The sequence below is a fragment of the Lissotriton helveticus genome, chromosome 5_1, assembly GCF_964261635.1.
Source record: "Lissotriton helveticus chromosome 5_1, aLisHel1.1, whole genome shotgun sequence".
In the NCBI taxonomy this organism is placed as follows: Eukaryota; Metazoa; Chordata; class Amphibia; order Caudata; family Salamandridae; genus Lissotriton; species Lissotriton helveticus.
In genome coordinates this window covers 374,414,689-374,438,642 of record NC_136065.1, presented here as the reverse complement: position 1 = coordinate 374,438,642, position 23,954 = coordinate 374,414,689, and the positions used below count along the sequence as shown (strand labels likewise).

At 42.8% G+C, this 23,954-nt stretch overlaps 1 protein-coding gene across 2 annotated transcripts in view; it reads right to left on the bottom strand.

Annotated features, from left to right (window-relative positions):
* The window catches only part of FBLIM1 (filamin binding LIM protein 1), an 80,139-nt gene that overhangs the window by 27,321 nt on the left and 28,864 nt on the right, over nucleotides 1–23,954 (bottom strand). For both annotated transcript variants that reach the window (XM_078642527.1, XM_078642528.1), the window contains exons 2-3: nucleotides 6,016–6,308; nucleotides 401–600 (exon numbers count right to left, since the gene is read on the bottom strand). In XM_078642527.1, coding sequence (XP_078498653.1) covers nucleotides 401–600; nucleotides 6,016–6,292 — 477 coding nt within the window. In that variant the 5' untranslated portion in view covers nucleotides 6,293–6,308. The remainder of the gene's footprint in view (nucleotides 1–400; nucleotides 601–6,015; nucleotides 6,309–23,954) is intronic.

Below are 23,954 nucleotides of genomic sequence, written 5' to 3'. Positions count from 1 at the left end.
GTGGGATTCACTCCAACCATTCCAAAGGCCTGCATCATAACATTTACAAGATGTCTACTTGAACTGTCCACAGGTAATTTACTCTACCAGTTCAAGCGATCTATTGAACCTATTCATAAGAAATCTATTCTAAATATTCTGAAGGGATCTACTGTCTCCATTCACAAGAGACTCCTGGGATCTACTTTAAATTCACCCTGGATCCTGCACCTGTTGACATGACACACCCTACTCCAGGTCATGCACAACCATCCTCAGTCACAAAGGGATGCTTTTTATATTCACCAAGGACACTTCGTCTCCAATGAGACGGTCATCATCTCTATTCTTCTAATTCAATTACAAAGTTCTTTCTAGGAATAATCATGAAATATTTGACGTGTTTAAGCTAACTCAGTACCTGATAGCCTGGAGATGGGGTCAAGTCCAGCTTCTGGAAGTTAGAGCCGAGAGGTTCAATTAGTGTAAGAGGAGGCAAGTCCGGACGATTATTGTGAGGTGGTGGGGGTGGAGGAGGAGGTGGAGGCGGAAGAAGTTCCAGGACGTGATCTTTCGGTGCTGGGATGTCGTCCAGGAAGGGATGAGGTAAACATGGCAAATCTGTAAAGGGAATGTGACAATCACATCATGGAGCAGTGTCATACAATTCAATATTTTGCTTTGGTGCTAGGCCTTTCGCAGAGCAACACTGCTATACAGGATCTATGCATACAGGGGGCATATTATCAAGAACGGCGTTAATGGGCTTGATAATATGCATTTGAGAATTCCAATAGAAGTCCATGTTCTGGTGTGAACATAGGCTTCTATGGGAACTCTCCAGGGCATGTTATCAAGCCCATTATCGACGCTTTAGTGGCAGGTATCTGCTGTAATGGTCAATCAAAAGAGCTATGCGAGTGGAAGAATCACAGCACAAAAACTTGTGGGCAATGCATTTTGTCATTTGACAATTCCTCACAAAGGAGTTTCATCATCCTATTTTTGTCTGGCTAGCACGCTGCATTTTTGGCATTCGTTATAATGAGGTTGAGCCAAGGCAGACAACCTCGAATTTAAGTAATTACTTCTGCGAGGGTCGATGAAGTATCTCGAGGGCTTTAATGGCACGCTCATACTTCTTTGGCTCTAGCAGTATTCTCACAGCTGTGCTGGTATAATGTAACCGATATCTGACATTTTGTGAGGCTAGTAAACATCATTCCCTTAGTTGAGCATCAAAAGGATACGTCATCTTGTGAGTTATTTAGGTGGTCCATGGTGCACAGTGAGATGACTGTTGTTTACGAATTTAATTGGTGGTTCACACACTTCATACCATAACTGTTCAGTGCAGTGAATGATAACTTGTTTTCAGATCTGATGCCCATGTGCCTGGCCTTGTCCACTAGGATTGGGGAGTCTTTCATGGTCTTTTGCCATAAGAAAGGGATGGCAATGTTCTCACTTTCCAACTGGGTTTTTAGAGCCACTATGACACAGCTTTCTCTCATCCAGGGAGGCATTTTCTCATATACTAATTCCATTTTAGGAGTTGGAAACGTTTTTACATATAGATACCGATTCGATATCAGGAAGGGGTGTGTTGTAGGCATCACTTCCAAATATCTAATCAGTATCTTATTATGATCAACTACAATTCGGATTTTCAGGAACCGACCTATTAGTATATAGATCGGTTTCTACAAATCTTTACTGGTCACCAAAATGGGATCAGTATTTTGCGACCGGATACACATACATCTGACCCTAAATTCTGTAGCTGCTGATGGTTGTACACAATACTATGGTCACAATGAAATTGTGGTCACTTTTCTTTCACTGTTCTTGCTTGGGAAAATTAAGTAAGATATATATGATGGTAACTGGCATGGTCTTAAGATTCAGCTGAACCTTTGCTTTTGTTGTCAGCCTTGTGACTTTTGTGGGTTTCAGGAAACACAGGATAGTAGGATTCTTTGAGCTGGGAGGCCATGTCACCATTATGCATTGAGAAGAATCACTTGATCCTTGTTGCTTTGCAGGGTACCATCTCCTGTCACAACCATGTTATCCGCAGTGCTGCTGGTTCTTTCTGTGTAGTGGTCAGGGGATTGAAAGTTATGAAGGATCTGTCATTTTATATGCTAGGCAAAATCTGAGGTGGAAGCTGTGTATAAAGCATTACACGTGGTTGAGAGAGCCAGAGAGATAAATATATATGTATGTGCACATTATGACAAAGATATTGTGTGCCTGAGTGAAAGGGACCAGATCCCAAATGCTTTCAACAACAACGTAGGATCATCCATATACAAGGATGGGGAGATTTTAACCATATCTAGTTCCAACAAGTCACCACTATTCACCGAGTGTGAACAGCATGTTATGTTATGTTAAATTAAATTTATTAAGCGCACGTACGCCCATAGGCTTCATGGCGCTGTGGAAAACTGGCACAACATAACATGTAACAGAAAAAAGAAAACGGGATTAACTAAGGGTAAGCTTGCTTGAAGAGCCAAGTTTTAAAAGCCTGTCTGAAGGCTAACAGATCTTCATGGAGCCTTAACGGCAATGGCAAAGAGTTCCACAGGGAGGGGGCCAAAAAATGGAAAGATCCACCTCCTTGGCGTTGTTTCCTGATTCGCGGCACCACTAACAGGTTCTTTTGACCTGAGCGGAGAGCGCGAGAGGGAGTGTAACTAACAAGCAGGCTGCTAATAAATCCGGGACCCTTACCTTGTAGAGCCCTGAAGATAATGCATCCTGCTTTAAAAGCTGCTCTCTGCGCTACTGGCAACCAGTGGAGACTGGCCAGTCCTGATCTAATGGACTGCCACTTAGGGATCTTGCAGATCAACCTGGCCGCTTGGTTTTGGACCAGTTGAAGTCTCTTGAGCTGCCCCGCTGGAAGACCCAAGTACAGACTGTTGGAATAGTCCAGACGGGACAACACAAGAGCGATAATGACCTGAATCAGAGCAGGGTGGGTTAAAAGGTGGGCGATCTTCTTAATCTTGCGAAGTTGAAAGAAACTTGCAGATACCACAGTCCCTACCTGATTTTTGAGCGATAGATCTTCATTAAAAGAAATTCCAAGGCTCTTAACTGTTTGGGACTTAGCCGGGGGGTCACCCATTTCTGGAGGCCAGAAATGTGGTCCCCAGTACAGTGCACTCTTCCCAGGCAAAATCAATTCAGTTTTGCCTGGGTTGAGTTTTAAGTGATTTAGGCCCATCCATCTCTGAATGTGAACCATGGTCTCCCGAAATTCGGTGACCGCGCCAGGTGTGTCTAAACAGAAGATCAATTGCAGATCATCTGCGTAGTTAAAAATTAAGGCTCTGAACTTTTTTAATGAGAATAGCAAGGGTCGTAAATACAAATTAAATAAAAGTGGGGACAGAGACGAGCCCTGAGGGACTCCACATTCATTTTTGATTTTAGGGGCTGTAAAGGTTCCTAATCTCACTGCCTGGGTGCGTTCCGAGATAAATGACTTCAGCCATCTAAGTGCCGAGCCTCTCAGGCCAGCCTGTTCGACACGGTCGACCAAGATAGTATGGTCGACCGTGTCGAATGCGGCCGACAGGTCAAGAAGTACCAGTGCTTGGGGAATGTCCTTGTCTGCATTGCATCTAAGTACATTCTGGACCGCCAGTGTCACCATCTCGGTTGAGTGCCCCGGTCGAAACCCAGCTTGATTAAGCTCCAGGTATCCAGTAGATTCAATGAAGTGAGAGAGACAACTAGCAACATGTGCCTCCAGGATTTTGGAAAGGAATGGCAACAAGGATATCGGACGATAGTTAGAAGGATCAAGAGGATCAAGACCGGGTTTTTTGATCAGGGGAATCAATAGAGCATGTTTGAACCCTGCGGGGACCTTTCCCTGGTCAAGAGAGTCGTTGAGCAAAGGGAGGATCCCATGAGGAATAGAGTGCCCAATCTCTGCGAAAATGTGGGGTGGGCAAATGTCATCGGGTGAACCAGACTTGACCCGTGCCAAGAGAGTGGAAAAGATTTTAGGGTCTATGGCAGGAAGGGTATCTAATGTAATAGGGTTATTAAAAATATCATCCAAAGGGGACGATTTAGGAGAGCTAGCAATGTTGCGTTTTATAGTTACAATCTTTTCTCTGAAAAATTCATTCAGAGAGTTACACAACTTCTGGGTAGGAACTATTGAGAGAGCTGTCCTGTCATCGTCACAGAGCTCATTGACTATATTAAAAACAACTTTAGTTTTGTTTGAAGAAGTTAAAATTTTTTGGGAGAAGTAGTTGGATTTATGTTGGAGCAAGATTTTTTGGTACTCCTTTCTTGCGGTACAGTACACTATCCTGGCTTGAGAGGAGTAACCTTGTCTCCATTTCCGTTCCTTCTGTCGGACCCCCAGTTTAAGTTCTTTCAGTTCTTGGGAGAACCATTTGTGAGCTTCATTCCCTCTGATATTAGGGACCAGTACCAGGGGGGCTGAGAGGTCAGCTGCGTTGAGTAGCCAGTTAGACAGCGCTCTCTCACTGGTGTCCAGGTCATCGTACGGTGGTGGTACGGTTTTACTTAAAACGTCAATAAATCCTGGAAGGTCCATGGTTTTCCACTTGCGGAATTCTTTGCTCTTGCATGGCTTGGATCTGACATTTCCACGTGTTTCTAGTGTAAAATAGATAGTAAAATGGTCCGACCATATACAAGGGCTGATAACTGGGTCGGATAAAGATAAATTATGCGTCCAAATCTGGTCCAAGCTGTGGCCTTTCTGGTGAGTAGGTACATTAATTTGCTGATTTAGATTGAGATCTGTAAGCAGGTCTTTCAGTTCAGCAGCTTGAGTGTCTATGTCTGTGCTGTCGAACCAGTAATTTAGGTCCCCAATGAGGATGATTTTAGAGTGGCTGACTACGTATGAAGCCAGCTGCTCCGCCAGGAGAGATGGATAATTGGCCATATATTGGGGAGGCCGGTAAATAAGAACCAAAATAAGGGACCCACTTTCAGTGTCAAGGTTAATCACTAGGTTCTCGGTATCCGGAAGAGTCAAGGAAGGTAATTCCCTGACATGGAGAGATTTCAGAATTATAGCTGCTACTCCACCTCCCGCCCTCCCAGGTGTACGGTTGGCTGTCAAGATATAATATTCTGCGGGCAGTGCAACAAGTACATCGGGGAGGGAGTGAAGGGTTAGCCAGGTTTCAGCTAATAAGAAAATGTCGGGTTTTACCTCCTCCAAGAAAAGAAAAATGTCTATTTGGTTTTTAACCAGGGACCGAGTATTGAGGTAGTAACAGCGTAAACTGTGCTTTGCCGTAGATGCAGATTGAGGCTCAGGAAGGGGTTGAATTAAAGCCTGGGCATGAGGCACAGAAGTGGGGAAAGAGGAAAGACCCAAACGTTGAATGCAAGTCAATGTACGTGGGGCAAGAGAGTGCTTGCAGGAACCCTGGAGAGTGTAAGGGCGTAGGTTTAGAAGTTCCAGCGACGAGTATTTTAAAAAGTGGCCAGGGGGAGTAGGCCCGGGTCCCGGTCGGCCGCGGACGGGCGCAGACGGGCTTAACTCAGGCGCAACTCCGGCGCGCCTCCGTCGCGCCCGCTGCGCTCGTCCGCTGCGCTGACACATGGTGGCCCGTTTAAGTAGGGGCGGTACTCGTGGGGGTGTGGCCAAGATGGCCGTGGCCTCGCCTCACCCGAGCAGCCCAATGCAAGATGTCGGCCCCAGCCGCTGCGAGCCGCCGCTGTGTTCAGCGCTGTGCCGTGCCGGTGCGCTCAGAAGGAGTGGAGAGTGAGCGTCAGGATTCCGTGAGGGAAGAGGTGAGCAGGGAAAATTAAAAGCGCGCCTCTGCACTTTGTGCAGGAGCGCTAACTAAAACAGCGTCTCTTCCTGGAAACAAGTCAAGTGGTGCAGCTTCCTTTAGCTACAGGCGCGAACCCCCTGCCACAGGGTCAGCCGCCTGCTAGTGCCCGAGCATAAGACATACTGTTAGACTGCCTCTAGGTGACCCTCAGTACCTGCTACAGTCACTTTCATCTTACCTCCATTGGGGAAGTTGGATTCCTCCAACCAGGACTCCACAACGCCACGTGACCGTTCGCTCTGCTTGCCCTTTTTGTAACCATCGGGTAGTGGCTTGGTTGGAGGTAGGATTGATGGCTCCCATTGGCTGACTCCAGCAGGCTTGGGACTATCCTTGACTTGGCTCAGCTTTGGTCCTGGATTCTCCTGTCCAGCATTTTTACGAACAGGTGGCGGGCCTCTCTGTGGTGCGGAAAGAGTGATAAAGACAGAGGACACCATCCGTTTCTCCGACATTTTCACCAGGTTGTGTCTGTAAAGCAAAGGGCACAAGAAAGTGATGTAATTGGTCTTGTGATGAGGCTAACAGTATAAAAATCAGGTCTTCGTACTGTAATTTCTATAACATAGTGTCCCGCTGGTTCAACACTAAAAACACCACCTCAAACTTGAGAGACATTGAGATGGATAGTAACCTGCAACCCATTCATTATATGTCGTATGTGTGCCCAGACATACACCATCTACACCCAGATATACACCAGGCTGCACCACAGATAAATCTACCTGCACAAGAAGTAACCCTTGCTGTATTGAGATAGACACCCAACTGCAGCAGGTATGCCAGATGCATCACTAGATACCCATCTGCCTGTGCGGAATGTATACCATGCTATATATATATATATATATATATACACACACCAGGGTAGGCACAGGAAGGCTTCCTCATGGTGCAAAGAATGACTTAGAAAGATGCATTTAAAAACAAGCATCTAAACTTTAACATCCTGCTGGGCATGTAATGTTCATCTAATTAATTAGCTCATTATCAAATGAAGCCAATACCACATTTATGCTATTACGTAGCATCGACATTTGGTGTAAATACAAAACTCTTCCTAACTGGATAAATATATCAGTGACTTGGCAAGTATAGTTACAATTAACTATATTACTGTTGCTAAGCGACATACATAGATAGTCCCGTTGACACAGATATAACATTTCTGTGGAGCAGATGCTATGGGAAGTACACTTGAACTGAAGCCCAATCTATTCAAAGCCATGTTTAATTACATCAATACACGGTCAAGATGGGTAGGGAATTAATTACTTGCCGCTGACATCAGCTCTGCCCTGCAGATCACAAATTTAAATCCAGGCAGGTCCAAAGCAGCTTTAATTGCTTGTAAGATTGATATATCGAAGAATATTAATAGTATTGCAAGTTATTTACAGCATATTAAGACTACAAACTTAATTAAAACATTATTTTTTGGCAGAGCCAAATCAAATGAGTATGATTGGATTATTATATCATGCTATGTGACAGACTCTTGTCAACATATGTCAAGTGAAGTACATGTATGATTATGGATAAAAAGAATCGCAAAACTACTCAGCATCCACCTATGGCCTCTTGTCAATCAGTTGATTTTGTCGGCACTCAACAATATCAGTTTGTGGATCACCCATAAGGACTCATGCAAAGTGGAATGCAGGTAAGTATACATTTTCAGTGTAAAGTTGTCCAGCTAGTGAACAACAGTAATTTCCATCACGTGTGTAACATTTTTTTAATGGTTTGGTGGAAGCTTTAATCGTTTGGTGGAAGCATGAGGATAGCTGAATTATTTTAGGACGAACACTTTTTATTGAGCGTGGGGGAGGCTCCGAATTTAAACAATCCAGACAGAAATTTCTTAGTGGAAATACAAGGCTGGTTCTTTATTTTATCATTCTTACTCATTACAGGTACTACTGAGTCACATATCTGTCAGGAAGATTGTCTCAAACGTATCCCATTATAGATTCCTCTAATTTTAAAAAGGGAAAGACAAATCTTGCCATTTCTCAGTTTTTAAGACCCCATGTTATTTTGTAAATAACAATTATTTATTTAAAAAATATATATGTTTATTAAGTTTTCGCATATTCAACCGTACACAAGTAACATCAGCATTTGAGAGAGATTTATACACCATGCCCATGTGGGTTCTCATTCACAGACTTGCACATCGAGTACAATTATATACAGAACCCCTTAATCAGTTATGTCTACAAAGGGCTTTATGGCATGGGTTGTCCCATAATTCAGCATCTCTGGTTAAACTTTGTACGACATATATTCTTTGTATACCACAAAAGCATACTTTGAATCGTAATCAAACAACGGAAAACAAAAAGAACATTGGTTCTACATAATCAATGAGTCATTATCTCAGTCCAACAGGTCCACTTGGGGTAGTCCAGCATACACACAGTAAAGCTGCATACACACACATCGCCTGGAATTACTTACTCCGAGGTAGGCCAACTCACATTATGGCCCACAATTCTCCTCCAGGCATTCCCCTGCCCACACACGTCACAGAGAGGCTACTCAGGTGGAACAGGTGTTTGTCAGGCTAGCGACTCACCATCTGCCCCAGAGCGCATTGCATCAGAAGAGGACACGCCCCCATCTGGGTTTTCGAAGGCTTCCAGTACCTCATGCACAATGAAGCATCTCTTCACTCCCCTTTCTTTCTCTCTCTGCAGTGCCAGTTCTTCTGCCCATACCCATTCCTTAACCGAGGATTCCCAACGAGTCACCATTGGCCGCACTGCCGACTTCCAAGTCATGGCAATCTGGTGTCTGGCCATTGCTAGTGCTAGGTCAATGGAACAATTCCCCAAATTCTTGGGCTTAGACCTTGGAAAGGACCCTACCAAGCACATCTCCCAGGTACAGGTTATATCCCACTACAGTAGCCCAGCCAGCCACTGTATCACTAATGCCCAAAATACCTGGATATATGTGCAAGACCGGGTCATTTGACAGAAATTTGTCTCCACCAATGCAACCTGGGACAAAGCTTGGCTTCTCCCCCATAAATAGCTGTAAACTTTTTGGGATGAGGTATGTTTGATGGAGATACTTAAACTGTATACATTTGACGCGAGTGTTACGTGAGAGAGTGTGGGTATTCCAAAATTCTTTCCCAGTCACAGTCTGATATATCTCGCCCCATCTCCCCATCCCATCTAGTTCACAAGGCATGCAACAGCCTCCTAGCCATTTTACTAATGGAGCCATAAAACCACTTCACCAAATGACTCCCATCCACCTTGGACCTTTGCAGCTGGAAGACCTCATGCGTCTGTGGCACATCCGTGCCTCCGCTCCAGAGTGGTTGGAATGTCCTGATGAGCACCTCGTAATTGAGAAACTGCCTCTGAGGTAGACCATGATCCTCAATCAGTGTTGCCAACGGTTCCAGGGTAGAGGCTTCATAGCAGTCTACCACTGTGACGAGTCCTACATCCATCCAACCGACCATCTGAGCCACCGAGAAGCAGAAGGGGGGATCCCCGTGGAGTCGGCCCACCAACTGGAGGGTCGGGGCATAAATTGGGAAATCTGACACAGAGCACCACCAACAGCGGAGAGCAATGGACAGCAAGAGACTAGCCCTCTCCTTCCCGGATACGTGGCTCAAGTTCCGGCAAGTTTGTGCCGGCCAGCCATTTAGCAATCTATTGCAGCTGGGACTCTAGATAATAAGTCTTAAAAGCTGGTACCCCCCAAACCTCCCTCCAAAATGTCCCTCTTTAATATAGCCAGTGCCACTCGGTTGCACTTCCGATCCCATATGAGTTCTCGGAGGAGTAAGTCAATATGCCATAACCACCCCTCCGGGATCCACACAGAGAGATTAGTAAAGTAATACAGTACTCGGGGCAATATAATCATCTTCGCGAGCATCAGGCGCGCCATAATAGGGAGCTTTAGTGTCCACCAGAAGGCAACGTAACCACTTAAGGAGCGGATTGTGGGCCTTAGCTTGCTCTCCTGGGTGTCTTCAAGTGTATGAAATAACATAGTTATTCATGTGTTGCATTCTTTTTTCCAGTTTTTCTTCTTTGGCTTGTTTATTGATAATTCCAAAGAAAGGCTCAGGTATTCAGCCACTGTCGAGCTATTGGACAACTTTCAGATGGCTGAAACTGGGCCTAGGTACCCACTGAGCTGTCAGGGTGATGGAAAGCCCTATGGGCCTCATGTATCATGGTGTTTTGTAGCTGCAAATCCTATGATTCACAAAAACGCAAAGTTTGTGGCTGCACAACTCCTTTTTAAAATGCATTAGAGCTGTTTTACGAGTCGGAAATTTGTAAAAGTGCTTTTGCGATCCATTACTAATTGTAAATAGGCGGGGATGTGATCACAGGGGATGTATCAATGGAATGTATCAGTGGGTTGTGACCACAAATACAGTCTCAATTACAGTGTTCCAGAGGATCAAATTCCTGCTTCCCACAAACTTATCCCAAACAGGAAATATTTTTTTTCTCAAAGCAACACATGTACCTTTAATAGACATGGGCTGCTGTTAAAGAAAAGTGGCCTGGTTGGACTTGTAAATGCAAGGACAGAGGTCTGTTGTCACTAGAGGCATCCATCCCTGCATTTGGAGCCAATCACAGGGAGTCGGAAATAGTGACCTGCCCAATGACCCGCTACGAACAGTCTGCAATGCGACCTATTAGTACATACATTGCATCTCAAATTGTATTCCCATTCGCAAACCAGTTGTTGCGCAAACTGTATATTCTTTGTTTGTGAAAGGGAATAGTACATCAGGCGCTATATGACAGTCAGTGTAAAAGTATTTTGTGTGCCTTGGAAAGCTGTGCCCAGCAGTGCTGTTTTTTTTTTGGCCTGCCCTATTTTTTTCCTCCAATTAACTTAATAATCTGAAAGTCCACTGCAGGTGCATCATGTTTTGCTGTGGTGTTTTTTAATCCTTGCTGACCTGAAGTGAACCCATAACTTGAATGACAATGGCTCCTGCCCAATCAACTCATCTCTGTGCCACTGCCGCCTTGGTAAATGCCAGCTAGTCTCGCATGGCTGGGGTCGCTTGCTTTCCCTTTGTGTAGGTGGTGTTCTGTGAAAATTATGATTATTTTACTGTAGCCATGTGAACAGTGGTGCCCATTAGAAAAGGTATACAATGATAATAGCATTTCGATTGCACTTTTCTACCTCTCCATGAGTCCCCAAATCAGTTTCAAGCCGGTCAGTTAAGTGCTTACCCATTGTGGTACATACTCAGAAACCACCACATATCTTTGCACCGTCTGGGGTTCTGCATTATGCTTCCATGACCCTTACATGTGACCAACCAGTTGATGGGCCAAATGTACCCATCACAAGTTTGGCTGAATTTGTCATAACGTTAATAACTTTCAATGGGTTAGTGAAAACACTCCCACGTTTGAAAACTTTAGCATCTTGCTTGAGACACAAACACTCTCAATACAACATTCTTTATATCATTCTTGACATTACCATACTGTGTGTACCCTGGTTGTGCTTCCTTAAGGTTTTCTCTAAGTACTTGCTGTAACCACAATAATAATCTTCTTTCAAACATTCATCCTAAATTGTCCTTGCTAAACAGCATTGAGAATGTCAAGATGGCAAAAGGTCTGTACTTTGCTAAACTAGGCATAAAGAAGTTGGGCCACACTGTATTCATCATTTTATTTCCCCACCACTTCTTATTATCTCTAGTTCTATTATCTCCTTATTCACTCTATTGAATCTTTCAACTCAACTGTTGGCACTTGGATGATACACCGAAGCCGTATTGTATTGCATACCTTTATGTTGAAAGGAATTCTCTACAAACTGCCTAAAACTATCACTAATGATCCTTTTCTGTTAAACCTTCATTTTGGAAGGGCTTATCTAAACATTAACAGCCCTATCTACAAACTCAACTTCTGACTATTTCAAACAATTTTGTAGGACTACAACTAAGTATATGGAGCCATTGACATCGGTGGTAGGACCCATTAAACGCACTCCTAACATCTCTCACATTGAGCTAGGGCAGTTAACTCGGCACAGGGGAGGCCTATGTTTGACTTATCAACCCTCTCCCACTTCATATATTTACTCACCACCAGTGTATATATGTTATTCTCTTTTTGCTCTTGACAATACCAAAATGTCTTTCGTAGCATAATTACATTTCCTTTCTCTAATTTCCACACCTGAGATGATTCGACCATTCCTCAATTAAAACACAGTCTTATTCTGTCAGTTCTTGCCTGGTGTCCCAAATAACTTTCAACCCATCTCTTTTCTGTTCTGCCCATTCCAGCTTGTCTATGGCTTCTAATTGTTGCAGTCGGCCTGGTGACATAATACTCTTCCCACTCATCTTGCGGATACACTCCTGCAACAGGAGTTACAGTCTCTTCCAACAGTCAGCCATTGTATTCCAGGATTGTACTGTATCTTGTAATTGAATTTTTGTAACCTCATGAATGAATGGACAATTTTAGATGATTAAGAAAATCCGAGCACCTGTGGCTAGCAGATTGTGATCGCACTTTAATATAACAAGCGTTTCTATTTCAATAACATAGATTTGTTCCTCTGTAGGTGTCAAGAGAAACAAAGCAAAAGCTTTTGCAATTTCCTTTCCATCAGTTCTTATCGGTGTAAGGAATAACTTAAGACCTTTACAACTCAAATCATTGTTATGATACTCTTGGCAATGGGATCGCATCCCTGAAATGCCCCTGCTTCACAGATTCCCTTCTGAAGTTTGGCAAACCCCTCTTGGTAATGCCTCAACAAACAAAAGTTTACTTTCTTTTTAACAGTTGTCTAAGGGAATAGTTTTTTTTTAGCAACAGTCTGGCAGCCAGGTATAAGAAAGACCTCATCTAATCCTTTCTTCGCACTGAAGATGCCTTCCCTAGGGCATTCACTAGTCCCCCTGTTAGGTTTTATCCCTGAGAATCTCATTTCATGTCCCAGGTAGGTGACACTTTGGACAGCAAATTTTCATTTCGCATACTCCTCAGTTTTAAGATCTTCAATTTCCTGCAGCCTCACATCATGTTCTGACTTACGGTTACGGCATGACTAAAATGTCATCCCGGAAAAATATTGGTCCTTGAATGTCTTTGAACAGCTGGTACATTAACTTGTGTAAAATGGCAACAGCCAATGCAAGACCAAACGGCATGGGCACAAACTAGAAACACTCTGCAGGTGAAATGAAAACCCTGAACGATTCTCTTTCCTGATGTAGCCGCACCTGATGATAACCTGAGGAGAGATTGATTGTCGAAAACCAATTCACTTCCCTAGGCATAGACAGCATGTCATTAATATTTGGGCACAAAATGTATCAACCACAATATTGTTGTTTACGTACCTATGGTCAATGTCTGACCTAATGTTCCCTTTGGCACACCTGGCCACAACTAATGGAGCCAACCACTCTGAGGACCATATGTGTTCAATAAGACCTACTGCTTGCAACCTATTTATCTCTTGGGTGTCCTTTTCTCTTCCGGTCATTGGTATATTCCCCACCTTATGCACCACCTTGGGGGGGGGGTGTTCTCCTTTAGAGTTACCTTGTATGCAAACCCTTCTAACTCTCTGATCTCCCCCAAAACACCTTCAGATACATTGTCAACATTTCTTCATCTATATTGACACTCTCCCTCACTACAACAACTTGTTCATAGCTCTTTGGACCCAAAATATCAAGTGTGCTTTGATGCAGCCGACTCAACAATGAAGGGCCCATCTTAGCCATGTACAATTTCACCGTGACCTTCCTATTTTAGTCTCAAACGTAACTGCTCTACAACTCAGTATGGGAATAGGGTCACTAATAAAACTATTAGCATTAATATCAATGCACTGCCCCAATACTTCCTATAAATTAACTCTTCCATACTTCTTTATAAATTATAGTATGCAGTAAACCTGGGGCACCGACAATCGACAGCTTCTACTCTCCAATCTTTATCTTGCAAATTGGGTTGTTTCTAGAGATTGTGTTCGGGTTACACACTTTGTTACCACTACTACCAATATTGAGCACGCAATCCTTAATGCTTGTGTCACTGGCATCATCCGTATCAAATGTCTCAATTGCTTATTGTCCTTCGCATACTTCACCAAAACCTGTTACTACTATTTTTACACACATGATCCCACAACATGAGCATTTTTGGTTGATGACTAGGCAAAAATTGTTAGATTGTAAATGCTCAGGTCTCCCATATCTCTAGCACTTATGCATACCGTTTCCCTTCTGTTGCTCACTGTACCTCTTACCATGCCCACTAGCATGAGTGCTGCTTCTTTCTTTAAAATCTTTTCAGCTGTTCCTCTCTACTTTTATGTTTCCCTTACTTCACTTTACTGACCACTTCTTTATTAAGAGCATGTTCACTCCCCATTACAGCTTTGGCACTCATCCTCAGGATTTGAGCTTTCTTCAAAATGACTATGAAATTCTTAAGAGCTGAATCCCTGTCCATCCACATCTCTCTTTCACACTCCCACTGTTTGTGTGTATGATTATCTGATTCTATATTAACTCATCATGTAACAGACCAAAACTCAACTGATAGCAAACTTTTTGGATGAAGAAATATAATAATCTATAGTCTCTGTATTCCTTATTTTCTGTGGATAAGTTGTAGTGGGAAAAAGGTTATGCACACACCGGTAGAATAGTAGGATTTTAAGTCTACTAAAATAATAGAGAACGTAATAGAGAATATATCTACTTCTCCAGCTCTGACTAAACAGTTTGTTTGTAGATACTTGGGCACTCCAGACCTAAAGAACTGTGTAAGATACTTTGTTTTTCCTTTCCATGGTTATTTCCATTTGGATGCAGTTCAGACAATATTCCTTCCACTCTTAAGAATGCTGATTCACATGGCATTGAAAGGAAATGCTTAGGTGGTCTAAAGTAAATGTTTGTGCTGCACATATGAGTAATTAAAATATTAACCTTGCCTTTGTCACAATTATGATTTGTTTGCAGTTAGTAAGAACAAGAAACACTGGTGCGAAAATAAGCAGCCCCTAGATTATGTGAGCAATGTTATTAAAGTGGTTGGAACTCCCAATTGAGATGAATCTACCAGCACACTGTGGTGCAGCACACTTGCAGGAACAGGATCAGGATTTATGTCAGTGTGGTATAATGGGATTCAGGTAGTTGGCAGGTCTTGTACTCTGAAGAGGATGTACAGCCAATCGTTGAAGAACAGCCTCTGTAAATTACTGATCATAAAATGGTTACCAGTGAAAGGTCATGCTGTGTACCCATGAGCAATGACGAAAGCAGCACGCTTATGGTCTGTAGATCTGCCGCTGGACAGCAGGAAATTTGTCACCAAAATTGTAAAATTGTACTGGAATGAGTTCCAGTACTTCATTTCAGCCATGGTTATACCTCCTGAATCTCCAAACACCTTCCACCTCAGTTACCTCCCTCACACTGACATCGCATTCAACCCATTCCATTGGACTTAAAATATCACACCGCAGGGATCTCCAAGGGAAAATGCTTTAACTATACTACTGCAGAGATCTCTAAATAGGGCAGATGGTTCTCTGCCAAGATGGTAGAGGCCATGATCTCCGCCTAAATAAAGCCATTATTTGTGAGATTAAATTAGTTGATGAGATCAGGGAGTGGGACTTGTATACATTGAAGAGAAGAGGGGCAATAGTTGTGAGAGTTTTGGAGTGCACCTATTCGAGAGGTGAATATCAAAGAGTGGAATAGTGGAGATATGATAATTTGGGCTAGGTCTGCGAGGTAGGATATTCTCTAATTGAGGTCAGATTCCTGTTTCCAATAGTTGGTGTTGGTCTTCTGGTTGGTAGAGAGGGAGAGGTGCCAGAACTCTGTTAGTATCCTAAAGTCATCTTAGATAGTAATTCAGATTCAGTGCTTCTTCCAAGTCTGACTATCTGAGAGGAGGTTGAAGGGACCTAGGAATCTGCAAAAAGCATCCTTTTTAATATGTTTACCCAGGAATGGTGTATTGACTATGAGTGGAATATGAGTGCAGCTCTCAGTGATCAAGAGGAGGTCTGGATTTAGATCAGCTAACCACTTGTAAATGTGCATGTTGTTTTTGCTAAAACATGTAGCTTCGATAAGTATGAAAGGTTTGTTTAGTCAGGTTGGGAGATTTTGTCCCAGAGACCACTGCCTGCTCTTGAAAAATGAAACAGAAACGTTTCATTTTTCTTTTTTAAATGCATCCCGTTTTCCTTTAAGGAAAACGGGCTGAAAGGAAAAGGAGCTGCATTTAAAAAAAACACTAAAAAAAACCAACTTTTATTTAAAAAGCAGTCACAGACATGGTGGTCTGCTGACCCCAGCAGGCCACCATCCCTATGAGTGCTAGCCATTCCTAATGGGGTCGCACATAGTGCCTGTCTCATGAATATTAATGAGGCAGGCAATTTGCGAACCCATTAGATATCGCTAACAGTGTCTGAGACACTGTTGTAAATTGCATTTTACGAATTGCAAAATGCAAGGCGTTGGACATTTGGCACAAAGTGCCAAATCCTCAATGGCAGTGCAAGTCAAATAAAATTCACATTCATTGTGGGTATGCTGAAATTTCTAATCTTCAGCGTTGATCGAAGAATTTCTTCTGTGTGTCTTCTTCCTGACACATGTGTTCCGTGGTCTGGCAGCATACGTTTCCTCTTACCCATAAAAACTTCACACAGCATACAATTACCTAAGTAAAAATAGGCATGCAGTGGAGAAAATAACATTTGACATAAGTTAAAAGACCGACTCCATATTTAAATGTGTAAAGGTGACTGGGACTGCACGGAAACCAATGTGCGATCACTTGTGACAGTGCAGTATGAACAGATCCAAAAAAAAGCCCCAAACGACACATATAAAAACACTGAAAACTTGAAACACGGCACGAAACATATAAGCATCAGTTTTCCCAGACTTGAATGGAAAGAAACGTGTGATCATGAAATACTAGGAAATGCCAGTGCGAGCCCAGTGTGAAATTGGAGCGCTCGACCTGAAGCTGGGGAACCAGGTTCGAGTCTTGGCGAGGACGCTCATCGTCCTGTGATTCTGGGCAAATCACTAAATCAAAACAAGCATTTGCAATGCAATAGGTCTAGCATTAATTAGGTTTGAGCTATTGGCATTGCTAAATATTGCAACACCAATTGCAACAAAAGTCTATAAATTGTAGGCCAAAACATTTTTGATTTGTTTTTGTAGCAATGGTGGCATGCTGCGCTTTAGATGAATATGTTTAAAAGTAAAGTGCGCCATACTGCAATTGCTACAATAGTTAATTGTGGATGCGTTAACAATTGATGTGTGCACTGATGGCTGGTGGTGTGTGTGCCTGGTGAAAGCTTGCACTGACGTCAGGTGGTGTGTGCCTGGTGGAAGCGTGCACTGACGGCTGGTGGTGTTTGTGCCCGGTGAAAGCATGAACTGACGACTGATGGTGTCTGTGTCTGGTGTAAGTGTGCACTGATGGTGTAGTTGTGTGTGTTGTGTTTGTGGTTGTGTGTGTGGTTGTGTGTGTGGTTGTGGGTGTGTGGTTGTGTGTGTTGTGTGTGTGTGCTTGTGGGTGTGTCTGTGTGTGTGTTTATGTGTGTGTGGTTGTGGGTGTGTGTGATTGTGGGTGTGTGGTTGTGTGTGTTGTGTGTGTGGTTGTGTGTGTGCTTGTGTGTGTGTGTCTGTGTGTGTGGTTGTGTGTGGTGTGTGTGGTTGTGTGTGGTTGTGTGTGTGGTTGTGTGTGTGATAGTGTGTGTGTGGTTGTGTGTGTGGTTGTGTGTGTGTGTGGTAGTGTGTGTGGCATAGCCTATAGGTCTCGCCTTTGGGACCTTAGGTGTTTAGCCAGAACTTTTGGCTATGTTGTAGAGCATTGTGGCTGCTGTGCATTATGTTGAAAACTTATAATAAAAAGTGTTAAGCATTTTTGTTACCTTTATACAAACAAAGGCAACATTATATGCAACTGAAAAACCTGATTAAAAAAAGATTTTAACACAAAAATTGTCTTCTACTTTTTTTGTGCTTTCACTGCTGGCAATTACTTCCTGCCTGTTCTCATGCTTGTTTGTTATAATTTTGTTGTTATGGGGGAGCGGGACATAAATAACGGGGGAGTGGATGTTTGAAAACAGTAATTTAATTAGAACACGAGCAGCGGGCAGACACTAGGGGAGACTCATCAGATGCCAGATTCCAAGGGCAGACTGATGTTTAGGTGGTGCGCTGATGCATAATGGTGGTGGTGATTGATGTTTGGTGCTCAGATGGTGACACTACATGGTGTGGATTGGAGGTACATTGTGGATTGTGGAGTTTTGGAGTTCAATATGTTGTTTGGTGTGTAATTATGCGGTGTGCATTGGAAATGTGTGGAGTTGAATTGTGTGGCCTGGAACTGTGGTGCTCTGTGAAATTATGCTTAGTGAAATTGTGTCATGGTGTGAAGTGCATTTTGCATTAAGTGCAGTGAAACTGTGTAGCATATAATTATGTGGCACTGAGTGGTATTGTGTGGAGTGTATGTTGCATTCAGTAGAGTGTAATTATGGGGCACGGAGTGGTATTTGGAGTGTATGCTGCATTGAGTGCAGTGTAATTATGTAACATAATTATGTGGCACTGAGTGGTATTGTGTGGAGTGTATGTTGCATTCATTAGAGTGTAATTATGTGGCGTGTAATATGTGGCACTGAGTGGTACTTGGAGTGTGTTGCATTGAGTGCAGTGTAATTATGTATCATATAAGTATGTGGCACTGTGTGGTAATATGTGGAGTGTATTTATGTTGCATTGAGTAGAGTGTAAGTATGAGTTGTGTAATTATATGGCACTGAGTGGTATTATGTGAAGTGTAATTACGTTGCATTGAGACGAGTGTAATTATGTGGCATGTAATTATGTGGCACTGAGTGGTAATATGGGGAGTGTATGTTGTATTCAGTAGAGTGTAATTATGTGGCGTGTAATTATGTGGCACGGAGTGGTATTTTGAGTGTATGTTGCATTGAGTGCAGTGTAATTATGTAGCATATAATTATATGGCACTGAGTGGTATTGTTTGGAGTGTATGTTGCATTGAGTGCAGTGTAATTATGTAGTATATAATTATGTGGCACTGAGTGGTATTGTGTGGAGTGTGTGTTGCATTCAGTAGAGTGTAATTATGTGGTGTGTAATTATCTGTCACTGAGTGGTATTTGGAGTGTATGTTGCATTGACTGTAGTGTAACTATGTTGCATATAATTATGTGGCACTGAGTGATATTATGGGGAGGTTATGTTGTATTCAGTAGAGTGTAAGTGTGTGGTGTGTAATTATGTGGCACTGAGTGGTATTATTTGGAGTGTATGTTGCATTGAGTTCAGTGTAATTATGTAGCATATAATTAGGTGGCACTGTGTGGTACTATGTGGAGTGTATTTATGTTGCATTGAGTAGAGTGTAATTATGTTGCGTGTAATTATGTGGCACTGAGTGGTATTATGAGGAGTGTATGTTGTATTCACTAGAGTGTAATTGTGTGGCGTGTGATTATGTGGCACTGACTGGTATTTGGAGTGTATGTTGCATTGAGTGCAGTGTAATTATGTTGCATATAACTATGTGGCACAGTGGTATTTGGAGTGTATGTTGCATTGAGTGCAGTGTAATTATGTGGTGTGTAATTATGTGGCACTCAGTGGTATTTGGAGTGTATGTTGCATTAAGTGCAGTGTAATTATGTGGCACTGAGTGGGATTTGGAATGTATGTTGCATTGAGTGCAGTGTAATTATGTGGCGTGTAATTGTGTGGCACTCAGTGGTATATGGAGTGTGTTGCATTGAGTGCAGTGTAATTATGTGGTGTGTAATTATGTGGCACTGAGTGGTATTTGGAGTGTTTGTTGCACTGAGTGCAGTGTAATTATGTGGCGTGTAATTATGTGGCACTGAGTGTTATATGGAGTGAATGTTGCATTGAGTGCAGTGTAATTATGTGGCACTGAGTGGTATTTTGAGTGTATGTTGCATTGAGTGCAGTGTAATTATGTGGCACTGAGTGGTATTTGGAGTGTATGTTGCTTTGAGCGCAGTGTAATTATGTAGCATATAATTATGTGGCACTGAGTGGTATTGTGTGCAGTGTATGTTGCATTCAGTAGAGTGTAATTATGTGGCATGTAATTATGTGGCACTGAGTGGTATTTGGAGTGTATGTTGCATTGAGTGCAGTTTAATTATGTGGCGTTAAATTTTGTGGCAGAGTGGTATTTGGAGTGTATGTTGCATTGAGTGCAGTGTAATTATGTTGCATATAACTATGTGGCACTGAGTGGTATTTGGAGTGTATGTTGCATTGAGTGCAGTGTAATTATGTGATGTGTAATTATGTGGCGCTCAGTGGTATTTGGAGTGTATGTTGCATTGAGTGCAGTGTAAATATGTGGCGTGTAATTATGTGGCACTGAGTGGGATTTGGAGTGTATGTTGCATTGAGTGCAGTTTAATTATGTGGCGTGTAATTGTGTGGCACTCAGTGGTATTTGGAGTGTATATTGCATTGAGTGCAGTGTAATTATGTGGTGTGTAATTATGTGGCACTGAGTGGTATTTGGAGTGTGTGTTGCATTGAGTGCAGTGTGATTATGTGGCGTGTAATTATGTGGCACTGAGTGGTATTGTGTGGAGTGTATGTTGTATTCAGTAGAGGGTAGTTATGTGGCACTGAGTGGTATTGTTTGGAGTGTATGTTGCATTGAGTGCAGTGTAATTATGTAGCATATAATTATGTGGCACTGAGTGGTATTGTGCGGAGTATGTGTTGCATTCAGTAGAGTGTAATTATGTGGCATGTAATTATGTGGCACTGAAAGGTATTTGGAGTGTATGTTGTATTGAGTGCAGTGTAATTATGTGGTGTGTAATTATGTGGCACTGAGTGGTCTTTGGAGTGTATGTTGCATTGAGTGCAGTGTAATTATGTGGTGTGTAACTATGTGGCACTGAGTGGTATTTGGAGTGTATGTTGTGTGTGTGTGGGGGATTGTGTGTGTGTGTGTGTGTGTGGGGGGGTTATGAAAAGACAAATAAAAATGGGGACAGAGCATGAAAGAGGAGAGAGATAGGAGGAGGGGAAGATAGGGGAGGGAGAAGAAAGGTGGGAGGGAGACGGTGTAATAGGGGAGAGAGGACAGAAAAAGAAGAGACAGAGGAACAAAATGCACGAGAGGGTGAGCCAGACACCAGTAGAAGATAACAAGCTCTCGGCATTTCGTGGCGGGGGCGGGGCAGCGGATTCCTTTAAAGTCTGATGCCGAGGCTCACAGGCTGCCAAATGATGTGCACGTGCCCGCACACATGCACTGTAGGCAATCCGCCTTTGGGTGCATTTTTCAGAGCCCTTACTTAAGTCTTGCTGAGAACGCATGCGCGTTATCTCAGCGAGACCTAAAAATGAAGGTGTCGGTCTGTAGCAACTGGCGCTCATGTAAAGCGCCCCGATACCTTCAGGTCGAGTTTGTGCTATATAAAATTTCCATAAAAATAAAAAATAAATTAACAGAACCAGTGTTGCACCAATCTAGAAGGTACATCTGGAGAAATTAAGGGCGACTTCAGTGCGCGCCTGGACATGTCATAGTGCCAGTGTAACCCCTAAACAAAGTGTATTGGTCCAATGTGGAGGATAAGAGCACTTGCAAATAATTTATGAAATTAGCAACCCAACATTTTACCCCAACACGCCAAGACTCAAGAATGAGGTTGATTGATGCTCATCATGGCGCAATCTAACAAATCCTATTGCAGACACGAAAGCTTATGAAATTCTGCCAGTCATAGTCTGATCACCACGACTATGCTAGTAAATGTTTAACCAATAAACCCACTAACATAACCCACATTTCCAAGAGAACAATAACCACAAATGAATATTGGGTGGAGGCCACAAACTGTGACCTCCAGAGGAATGTGTGTGGGATGGTTTGGGAATGACTACCGAGGAAAAATAAACAAAATGTGGTAATTAATTCTTGGCAAAGAGTAATGGTGACGCTTACTATTATGTCATTGAGAGTATCACATATATATTTTCACATAACTAGTGTGCCTCATCATTATGTGTCATGACAATGTTTGATGTCAACGTAGTAAACACAAAGTGTCCACGAGTCTATAACAAATAAACCTTAATAAGACATGAACCAACAAAATCAACAAAGTCAGAGTGTGAGTAGAGTGCCCCAGAGGTATGCCTAATGGATAAGGATACCCATCAGTCACTGTCCGATACCGCCCTAGTCATCATCTGGGCTTCCTTAAACCCCTTTTATCATGAATCATAAAAGATGTGAATAAGGACTAGATGCATACGTCCACCATCTTAATTATAAAACACGGGGTACACTGGGAGATGTTGAGACAAGGTATCAAATGGGGGCTGTGTCCATGCTAGGTCTAAAAATATGCCCTGGGACCCTTCTTCATCATTTTGTGTTAATGTTTGATGTCACCCATTTCGAGCCACCGATCAAAACATTGACTGTGGAGTACTGCAGGGCTCCTCTCTATGCCCACTCTTCCATCGTCCATATCCAACAAGATTAAAAACCGTGTTCAGTTGGCATTCCCCAGGCAGCCCTCTACACTCATCTCTTCAACTGCTGCTTGTGGTACCGACAACCAAAAAAAAGAAATGGGGTGATAGAGCATTTTCAACGGCTGCAAGCAAACTCTGGAAATCCCTTCCACTAAATATAAGGGCCATCCCTCAGCTTCTGCCCTTTAGGAAGGCTCTTAAAACATGGCTATTCTCTGTGTAATGTTCCTTCTGAAGCTGGTGTACTAGTGGTCCGCTTCTGGACAGTGAACTATAGCACCTTGATGCCAATGGGTAATTGCCTCACTTTATATATTTCAAATCAAATCAAATAGATCTTCTACCTGCAGTTATCCTCCAATTCTTGTTTATTCTTGTTGATTGTCACCTAGACACAGAAAATGCAAGACGTCATCCACCGGGGGGGGGGGGGAGGGGGGCCTGCCAAAATTGAGTTCCCTACTCCATCCATGCATGACTTCCTTGTTTCCATGAATGCAAAAAATTCTCTGAAGCTTAATCGTGACATGGCTAATGTGCACATTCTTGATGGCCTACTCTCCATTTTATTGGATGGTTGGTGGTTGACTGACGATCTTGAGTTACCGACTCCTGTCATAAAGGTGTGGAACCTGGGTATATATTTTTTTTTAATTAAGGCCTCTCCATGATCCTCCAAAGTCAACAGACTTGCCTCCACCTGCTTTCTGCTTTAAGAGCTCTGGGGAAGATTTTCAGCTTTCTCCGTGTGGATACCAGGAGGACTGTTAGGGCTGAACAATGGGTATGCTAAGTTCCACCTTTTTAGGCTCCAAACTCTCCAGAACAATGCAACCAGAATTTTCTAAATCTTCTGCTGCTGCAGTGCTGCAACTTAAATTCCTCCCATCTTGCACACCTTCATTGTTCCCCGTGGCCAACTGTGTTGCCTTCAAGCTCTGTGCATTTGCCATTGGCCCAGCTTAGCTACTGTTACTGTCTTCTTGCGCAGCTATTTTCGTCATTATCACCTTTAAACAACACTATGCTCTTTCTAGAGGGGCATTCTGATAGTGTCTAAATATTGTTATGCCCTTGTTGGTGGAGGGTTCTTTTAGCGGTTGTAGGAAGCGGACTCTTTATATGCTAAACCAAAAAGAAGTACATGGTGCAAAGAGTCCAGGTATTTCCCTACTAGTGGACAGGGCTTGCTCTAGCAATCCCAAGGTGCTCTTTTATGGGGTAGTGTGGTCGAGCAGCCCTAGGCTTATCAGAGACGAGTGTTAGACGTCTGCAAATACAAGCAATAGTCAATAAATGATGCACACAACTCAATACGGGGAGCCACACCAATTTATAAAAATAACACGTATCTTTATATATATTTAGGCACCAGAATCAATATGATCAGGTAGGTACGTTTTTCAGTAGAAATACTTTTGCATTCAAAAGTCGACACTTATCGGTTTTCTCAGAAGCTGCAATATTATCCTATGCGAGGGTGC